Genomic DNA, 9667 nt, shown 5'->3' with positions numbered 1-9667 from the left:
CGTGGTCCATCCACTGCCGGGTGAAGGCCTCCTCTCAAAAGACGATCCCAGCGTGGTTGTGCAGGCAACACAAACTATACAGGGGAGGAAACTCGACAAATAATTCAACAATGACCCCTAACCGTGACCCTGAACCGTGACCCCGAACCGTGACCCTGAACCGTGACCCCGAACCGTGAAGACCAACAGTGACCCCAAACCATGACCCTGAACCGTGACCCCGAACCGCGACCCTGAACCGTGACGACCAACAGTGACCCTGAACCGTGACCCCGAACCGTGACTACCAACAGTGACCCAGAACCATGACCCTGAACCGTGACCCCGAACCGTGACGACCAACAGTGACCCCGAACCGTGACCACGAACCGTGACTCTGAACCGTGACCCCGAACCGTGACGACCAACAGTGACCCCGAACCGTGACCCCAAACCATGACCCTGAACCGTGACCCCGAACCGTGACGACCAACAGTGACCCCGAACCGTGACCCCGAACCGTGACTTTGAACCGTGACCCTGAACCCGAACCGTGACCCTGAACCGTGAAAGTTTGGGATACCACTACTTGAATAAATATACTGTACCATTGAAAATTAGTTTAATGTTTGGTTTGATTTAGAACATCTTTCCAATGATTGCTTAATTTGAAACCATCCTCTCGGTTGAAATTGTGTCTGTGTTTGTAAATCTGAATTGCCTCGTGGACAAATCTCTGATAAAAACCCGTGGGTTTGCAGAGAACCTTGGTGATCACGATATAGTTTTCTCCGATACCAAGGTTCTCTGCAATCCCACGGGTTTTTATCAGAGATTTGTCCACGAGGCAATTCAGATTTACAAACACAGACACAATTTCAACCGAGAGGATGGTTTCAAATTAAGCAATCATTGGAAAGATGTTCTAAATCAAACCAAACATTAAACTAATTTTCAATGGTACAGTATATTTATTCAAGTAGTGGTATCCCAAACTTTCACAGCAGCTTATTTCCCTTCACACCAACATTATGTAAACTCCACCCCCCCCCCCCCACCGTGCCGGTCCAGTACATCATTTTATGCTTATTCCTTTGTCAAGGCGTTTTTTTGTTTCCTCCCACACAGCTTAAAGGACGCGACCTGGGCTTGCTGTCTTCACTCCAACGCTGTCCTCTGGACAGTCCAGTCCCTTCACCTGATGAAGGCCACTTGAGTTGTGGCCGAAACGTCGTGATTTTTTGTTATTTTATTTTTACCTACGTGACTTTACCGAATAGAACCAAAGAGTATAAACATCCGATGTTTGTTGCTATAAATGTATCTTGTATATGTGCGGCAAACCGTTATTTTTTACCATTTTGTTTTCAATGCGATTACCGGTACCGCAAATAAACCGATGTTCACAACCTTAGTGTACATGTACTTCACAATACAGTTGTGTAAATATAATAATAGTACGTGACCGTAGTACTGGAGAAAGTGATGTATTCATTTGTTCATATCATGCCGCTGGGTGGCGCAATGGTGAAATCGAATCCGCCAACATGGGGACGCGAGTTCGGGTCGATGTCGAGAGTTGAACGACGTTCACTTATTGTTTATTGATACTAGAAGTGCAGAAACGCACGCAACCCATACAGCAGAAATAAGAAATACAATAACTTATGGGAAAATGACATCGTGATAATCGTGAAATGTAATACCTTATTACATCTCACATTATGTCATGTTGCAGCAAACCCGAATAGAATAAGCCTTCAAGAAGCCCATGGGTGTGTATGGGTTATTCTTCATTGTTCCTCGTTATAAAAACTAAAAACTCGCGTGGAGCAGCATAAAACACAGCCTGGGCAGTTATCCGAGACATATTTGGGTCGTGCCAACCGGTATCATACACATACAGTCCTCCACTAGGTTTCTAATTACACCGGGTGTTTATGTTTGAATATTACATTTCTGTTTATTCAGCTAAAAATAGTGTAGAAAATAAACGGGATGCATAAAACATGACTGCTTTCAATTATTTATCCCACCAGGTCAAATATGTACATGCTTTAATGTTTTTTTCGTGAATACTGAATTTGCATTTAGAATGCAGAGGCTGAAAATTATATATTTTTTATATAAAAGGAGTCATCTTTCTTTTTTAAGACCCAGTGAGAGACAATAAGGGTCAGATTCTCCAACTGGCGAATGTTTATTTCCATATTTTTTGCGAAATATTTCATTTCCAACAGCTTTTGGTAAATAATCAATTTGAGAATGTAAGAGTGACAGACACTGGGGAGTTGTTTTTGTCAGATTTCATGGTTTATCATTTATTTGTACTTATTGAAAGTCTATTTCCAAGTTAACTGTTGTGCTTAGGAGTCTGGTTGACGCAGACTCTTCGGGCAAGTGCTGTTCGTGAGAACCTTTGAAAGTCATGCTCAGCACGCGAGGAGGTGGGTGTCCAGCACCATGCCCAGCCGCCTCTGTCTCCCCAACGCTGATTTTTACACACCATACCAGGCATTCATTTAAAGGCTGAGTTAACCTTAAGGGAAATCCTGAACCAGTTCGGATATTCGTCACCAATGATGGTTGAGGGGAATTTGAAGTCCACGAGACTACGAATCCCCATCACGGCTGCTGTCCCACACACAAGCACTACACCCTGCAGCTATCTTGGCAGCCACAATACAGCAGCAATTCCTGCCGTAAGTTATTTGCTTGGAAGTTGAGTAGTTGAGGGTCAGTAAGCAGAAATTGCCCTTAGCAGTATTCACTTGGGTAAACAGCTCTCCGCACATATTGCTGAAGTGCCGATTTTTCTGGGGGGGGGGGGGGACTCCTATCGTTGTCACGTCCTGTGTCAAGATGTTGTGCTTCCAAGCAATGCGGATGTTATTGCAATACGCTGTTGCAATCGCATAGACAAATAATATACCGCTGTACCCAGGGTCATACACTCTTCTGGCACAGCTTTTAACAGGGCATTCCGTGTTGAAATGACATTCATAGGTTTTCTCAATGTGTCAAGTTGTCTTTTCCACTGAAGTAGGAGACTATCACACTGGTAAAAAGCATGAAACATGAGCAGTGACTTTGATGTATATCGGCCTAGGTTAGCTGCAAGTCCGTACATGTCCAGGGACCCCATACTCTTTGGCAGCCCCAAAAAGAACACATCGTTAAGTGTGTGGAATCTTTTGCGTGGGTGATAGGGGAAGAATAACTACATCAGCGTCAATGGTGCATACATTTTTTTTATCGACGAAGCTGTAATTAATTTGTGAAAGCGACATCCCGGTGTCGACTTTGTCTGCATGGAGCAATGCCCGTGAAGTCCCCTCAATGCGTGTCACACGCCACGTCGGCTATTCGCGCTCGAACGATGTCAATTACCAAGGTCTGTGTGACCCGAGTCCAGACATTTGGTTTGCTACGAACGCAAAGAGCTCGGCTTGACTTAAAAGTCACAAGAAACAGACGCGGTTACCAGGGAGGTATCATTATCACTCCATCTACGGGACTCAACTGCTCGCATCTGTCGTGCTGTTTGTTGCTGTGTTCAAACTGTTGGACGCTTAACTTCTTGCCATGTTAAGTATATTCGGTCAGTGTGCACACCCTGGGGGTTTTTAATGGCCATCAGCGATGGTGCAGTGGTTATTGTGCTGAACTTGTGCTCACGAGTTAAATTCCCCAGCGACGGCTAACATCAGTGGCAACCCAGCGCTGACCAGCGTGGTGAAGTATAGTTGCATGACAAAAAAAGGTTTGAATAGTACATGTACGCGAAAACAAGACAACTTTTACATCGGTGAATATAATTATATTTAAATGTACAGTACGTAACATTGATACAGCGCACAATATACGCAGTGAAATAATCAATGTAAGTGAACCCAAAGCTGAGATACAGGCGGTTGGGCCCATTGCCTTAAAGGGCGCCCGTCTGAGTAGTCGGGATTCGTCAGGCTTAATGCACATTGTACAGAACTTGTCCGCGATTAGTTTTAACTGTGAACAAATACGACGCGATGGTTCTTATTGTCAAAAAGGTTCGCCGCATTTTCAGCATCGTACTTGCATGCCCGGTGCTAAGGCGTGCTCGGTGCTCAGGCATGCCCGGTGCTAAGGCATGCCCGGTGATAAGGCATGCCCGGTGCTAAGGCATGCCCTGTGCTAAGGCATGCCCGGTGCTAAGGCATGCCGGGTGCTAAGGCAAGCCCTGTGCTAAGGCATGCCCGGTGATAAGGCATGCCCCGGTGATAAGGCATGCCCGGTGCTAAGGCATGCCCGGTGCTAAGGCATGCCGGGTGCTAAGGCAAGCCCTGTGCTAAGGCATGCCCGGTGATAAGGCATGCCCGGTGCTAAGGCATGCCCGGTGATAAGGCATGCCCTGTGCTAAGGCATGCCGGGTGCTAAGGCATGCCCGGTGATAAGGCATGCCCGGTGCTCAGGCATGCCCGGTGTTAAGGCATGCCCGGTGCTAAGGCATGCCGGGTGCAAAGGCATGCCCGGTGTTAAGGCATGCCCGGTGCTCAGGCATGCCCGGTGTTAAGGCATGCCGGGTGCTAAGGCATGCCAGTGCTGAGCTGGAGAGCGGGCAGTGAGCCGCCCAGGTGGCTCGGGCACGGGGCGAGGACGAAGGCAACCCAAGAAGGAGTTTCCCCGTTTGGCCTCGACGCCGACGCCTCCACTCAACGACGGAGTTGCTTGCGTCCCGAGCGAGGCGTCACCGCGCGCGATGAAGTTGGAGAGAGCGACGCGCCGCGCCACAAGGCCTCGCCGTGCGGGCGTCTTGTTGCGCGCCACGCACACAACTCTCGTGGCACTTTGAGTCACGTCACCTCCTCCTCCTCCTCCATTGCTAGGCAACCCCGCAGCGCCCTCCTCTTCCTCCCTCCCCACAGGACCCCCCTCCTCCTGCCCCCACCCCGACTCGCGTGCCACCGAGTGGACGAGACTCTAAATATTAAAATAGCTCACGGAGTGGGGGACACTCGCTCGCTCGCTGTCTCTCTCTCTCTCGCGGTGTTTGAGCGCTGTGCGGAGTGGAGCGCTCTTCAAACCCGCGTCTCCGAGTTCGATTTTCGCTCACGGACACCACCAGCACCGGTCACGACTGTCCGAACCGGTCGTGGGTCTCTCCTAGTGCGGTGCGTAATCATTGCTACGAGGGAGACGAAGGCCACCGGGCGTGGTGCTGGCCACCCACCCCCTCGTGTGCCGTGCCGGCTCTTCATCGGCGCTGCTACTCGCTAACAGCACACTCGCCCCAACAGTCTGTGAAGGCTACACGGTGTGTGTGTGGGGGGATCTTTCTATTTATTGTGAGCTGCCATCCAGCAGCAGTCCAGCCGCGGTCTCCTCCCGGCTCTCGCTGCTGCTGCCTCGGTGTCCAAGGGGCGGACTCCGCGTCCCTCCTCCTCTTCCACCCGACCTGGAGCCACGCCGCCTCCGCTGCTGCTGCTGCTGCGCCCCGAGCCCATGGAGTGACGATGGTGGGGGGCTGCACGGGCCGACCATGGGGGCCACTCACTCCTCTAAGAGAGTCGTGTTCGACGAGAACGAGGACGGTGAGTGGCGGTGGCGGCGGCGGTGGTGGTGTCTCTGTTGTGTGTCACACACGGTGGATTGTTTGTGAAATAGAGCTTTATAGCTCATCGGATTCCCCTAGTATAAATACGGATTCTGATTGAACATTAATGGTGGGGCGCCGTCGTGTCGAGGATCGAGAAGCTACGGCTCCTTCGTCTGGTCCGCAGGAGGACGTGGGTTCGACCCCGGACCCTGGCGGTACCTGCATAGTTTGGATTTCGCAAGTTCTTTCCCCGTGGTAGATTTTTACTCCGGGTTTGCTTTCCACATTCGAAACGTTACCAAAATGCAGAGTGACTATACCACTATTGATACCTGTAATTTACAAAATAACATTTGGACTTTTAAGGTTTTGTACAAGCTGTTGTATAACAGTAATAATCGAAGTTTTAGAACATTTACATTTGTGTGCTCATGAGTAAATGATTATAGTGCACCGTGAAATTTGATCAGGATGTAAGAGATGACAGCTGAACCAGTGACTAAGATACAGTAGTATTATCATATATGCAGCTTCCATGACCGGAACCATATGTTCCGGTCATGGAGCTTTATTTACAATGCCAACGGGCTACAATTATAAAGATCTCATTCATGGAAAGTGACATTGGTCTTGCACATTTAAATCTGTAATTTGTGCAGAAGTATACCTCATTGCAATATAAGATTTGGAGCTGGGCTGTGCCATTATTTAAGTAATCGATTACTCAGTCCCTCTCCGTTACTCGACTAATCGGTTAACGCACACACAAATAGTTGTAAAAGGCAAGTCTAACGTCTGTTCCTACGTGTGCCGCTGGACGGGAGGTGATGCGCGTGACTTGGTGGTGCGATCAACATCAGCTGGGTGTGGCTTGGAGGGGGTTTCTTGCCTTCGCGGGGTAAGATGAAGTAGCAAAATAAAGTAAATTATAATTCTTTGATCGATTCATAGCCTTAATCGACTAACTTTTCCAGCACTAATGAGAATGAAGATTGTTAAGCCAGGTATCGGCAGAAATACCGCAATGATGTTGAAAATACCTTCGTGCGTGAATTAGTCTAATACCCCTCTCATTCTACATTCTAAACATTCATTCCCAACCAACACTTTTGCTGGGTAGCACTGTGGCCCGCACTTGTAAGAATCTGCGTTCAATTCCCAGTCGGATTCATATCTCACTACAGCCAATAAAACAGGCCAATTTGTGGGATGACAGATATTTTTTCTGCAAAATGTATTTTTCTCCTGCCATGGGAATGTGGAACTTCCACCGATGAGGACCGCAAATGGATCCGAATGAATGATTGCTTGGGCAGGGAAATACCTGATGCCATTTAAAGCAACACTGGTGTTTCGTAAGAGTTAATCGAGCTATATTTAAATTCCCTCTAACCCGACTGTGTCTGTGAGCATGCTCAACCGCTGACACAAATTAAACCCTCCAGCAAACAGAACAAAGCTGGAATGTATCCCTTATTCATACACAGACACCCCTTGTGTTAATCACATAAACGCTCTTAATGAAGCTACACTAAAACCTTAACTGCATCATCCCAACAGTATTGCCCTGTGCTGTGCTGTACTGTATACTGTATTCATTTGGCATAAAAAATAAACATTCAACTTGCAAAAACAACGTTTTGTTTATCTGTATTGAACATTAGAAAATATCTGATATATACTAAACACATCCTATCATCAGTAGTCATGATCTATCCACTGCTGGGAAAAGGGCTCTTCCACTTGTTGCCATCCCTCGTCTCATCGTGCAAAAACCCATTTCGCTCCTACAGAGCAGTTGATCTCATCACTCCTCTGTGCTGCATTTCCTCTCTGGAGAGTTCCTTCCTTGGGCTGCTCGTTTGTTGTCAGTCTCGACCATCGTCCGAGTGTCCCTTCGAGGAATGTGTCCTCCCCAAATCCACTTGTCTTAACAGTCAGAGTGATGCCTCTGATTTGTATTTGTTCTCTGATCCATGCATTCCTCTTTCTGTCTCTCAGTGTAATTGCAAAAGCTTATTTGCGTACTTTTCAGCCTCTGTTCGTGTTTGTTGTCAGAGTCTACTGTATATTTCTGATCCATAGGTCATAGCCTATGGCCGACAATAGCTTTAGTTATGGCGAGCTGCAGAGGGTAGTGTAGCAAAATCCATTGTACTGTAGTTCTAAGCTCTCCACATCTATGCTGCCCACCTTCACCAGTCTGCGCTGACCAGTATGGTCAAGTATTGAAAATTAATCACCCCACGATTCGGTAGTGGTACAACAGATAAGAGGGCTGCACTTGTGAACTTCATGGTAAGAAATATGCCCCGATTGAACACTGTATTCTTGAGGCACATTGGTCTGCTGCTTTTCACGATAACCTACTCTTGGTCGCCTCTTCATCTCGTCACCTGGATCCCAGGCCACCGTTCATAACTGCCCACGCTCTACGCACTCTCACACATCATAAGGGTTTTACTTTCGCGCTGCCCTGGGAGCCTGGCGATTCGAGTTCGATTCCCTGCTACGGCTAACATCAGAGTGATGTCTGAACCGGTTCTGGGTCCCTCCCCCCACTCTTCACCAACCCGTAGTGTCCAGGGTGGTTCAGTACGGTCAAACAAACCGTACTTTAAAAAGAACTGGCTTGTCAACGGGCTGTACGTTTAATTAATTCCGTATTTCCTGATTCTAAGTACTTTGATAATTGTCCATGCATAGTATGCTTGCAGTTGTGCGGAGGGGACTAATGGATATATATAGGAAACTGAGAACATATTCTACTGTGGCTAGTTGTGAGAAGGAACTGCAGTGTTGCACAAGTGAGTGTGAATACATCGGGGACGTGGATTATTGACATGAATACTCTAAAGCGTTCCCTCCGATTGGCTACAGGCCAGGCTTATGGACCTTTTGACACATTGAAACCCCTGACTTGGAACACATTACTACTGCACGTGGTAAATTCCCACAGGCAGAGTCGGATCCAGATATTTCCAAAGGCGGGGAGAGTCTAAGCATGTCAAGGCTCTTAAATAGGTCCTCACATTAATAATAATAATAAAAACAAATGCAATCTAATGTCTCTGGTAAATATCAATAAAATGATAGTTTTGTGGGTGTGGGGGCAGGGGCCACTGCCCATGCGGAATACATGTGTACACAACGATGTATGACAGGGATGTACTGCATTGTTTTTAACATTTGCACTTACAGTACTGTAATCAATTTGCCAAATGGAAATCAATTTGTCAATTATTCATTACATTTTAAAATGTACTGATGTAATGCATTGTATACATGAATGGTACGCCACCGCCTCACCAGGAACAGGATAGCTTTTCATTTGAAAGTGAAGCTGAATAACTGAATATCTGTGACCTGGTAAACACAATTGTTTGTAAGGGGGACCTTTTAGACGAGAAAGGCCAATTCCCACCAGGGGCCACATATGGGGAAATCCATTGCTTTGGGTGAAAGCATTCATACGACATATATAATTCACTGTACTGTGCTAAATGTTATCCACTGTGTTCGTAGATGGCTCTTGCCAAGTAACATTTGCCATTCCGGCAGCATTTTTTAAAGAGGTTGCACTCTGCTGATGGGAATCGGAAAATTGAAACTGGCCCAGAGTTTGCCTATGTAATAATTTGTCCAGAAAATCCACAGGCTTGATGGATGAGCGTGTTTATTTTATTATTACTTGGTGGTGAAACAGACTTTGTCCATTTATTGTTATTTTATAAAGTTCACTGCCGGCTTGTTTTTCTATTGTGCTTGCAACTTGCAAAAACATCCAAGGCCTGCGTTGGTTGTGCTGCTGTGCTTCGATGGGTCGATCTTTGCAGCATGTGCAGCCCCCGCCAGATACAACTCGAGAGAGACCCTCTAGACGGTATTTTCGGCCGACTCTTCCAACTTAGCCAGATGTGGTAGACCTGCCAATCGACTAACTGTCGTGCAACCATTTACACGACTGGTTGCACAGATTTGGGGGTATTTAAGAAAATATCCCATTTTTTCAACTACCAGCGCCAAGAAATCAAACGGGTGGCCTTTGCATTCTAAGTCCAATGCGGTAGCCATGAAACCGTGGCAACATTTGTTGTCCGCAAGTTTTGGAGA

At 47.1% G+C, this 9667-nt stretch overlaps 1 protein-coding gene across 7 annotated transcripts in view; it reads left to right on the top strand.

Annotated features, from left to right (window-relative positions):
• The first annotated feature begins 4467 nt into the window (after positions 1-4467).
• The window catches only part of LOC116940431 (serine/threonine-protein kinase 32B-like), a 45389-nt gene continuing 40189 nt past the window's right edge, over positions 4468-9667 (top strand). For 2 of the 7 annotated variants that reach the window (XM_032950254.2, XM_032950257.2), the window contains exon 1: positions 4472-5549. In XM_032950254.2, the coding sequence (XP_032806145.2) occupies positions 5498-5549 (52 nt within the window). In that variant the 5' untranslated portion in view covers positions 4472-5497. Of the gene's footprint in view, positions 5550-9667 lie in introns of all 7 variants that reach the window. The other 5 variants (XM_076065971.1, XM_032950256.2, XM_032950255.2 and 2 more) reach the window with 5 other exon arrangements.

This window comes from Petromyzon marinus, chromosome 9 (assembly GCF_048934315.1).
Source record: "Petromyzon marinus isolate PM22_M1 ecotype Great Lakes invasive population chromosome 9, UKy_Petmar_22M1.pri1.0, whole genome shotgun sequence".
NCBI classification, from domain to species: Eukaryota; Metazoa; Chordata; class Hyperoartia; order Petromyzontiformes; family Petromyzontidae; genus Petromyzon; species Petromyzon marinus.
Note: the sequence above shows the minus strand (reverse complement) of the source record. Positions and strands in the feature narration are given on the sequence as shown.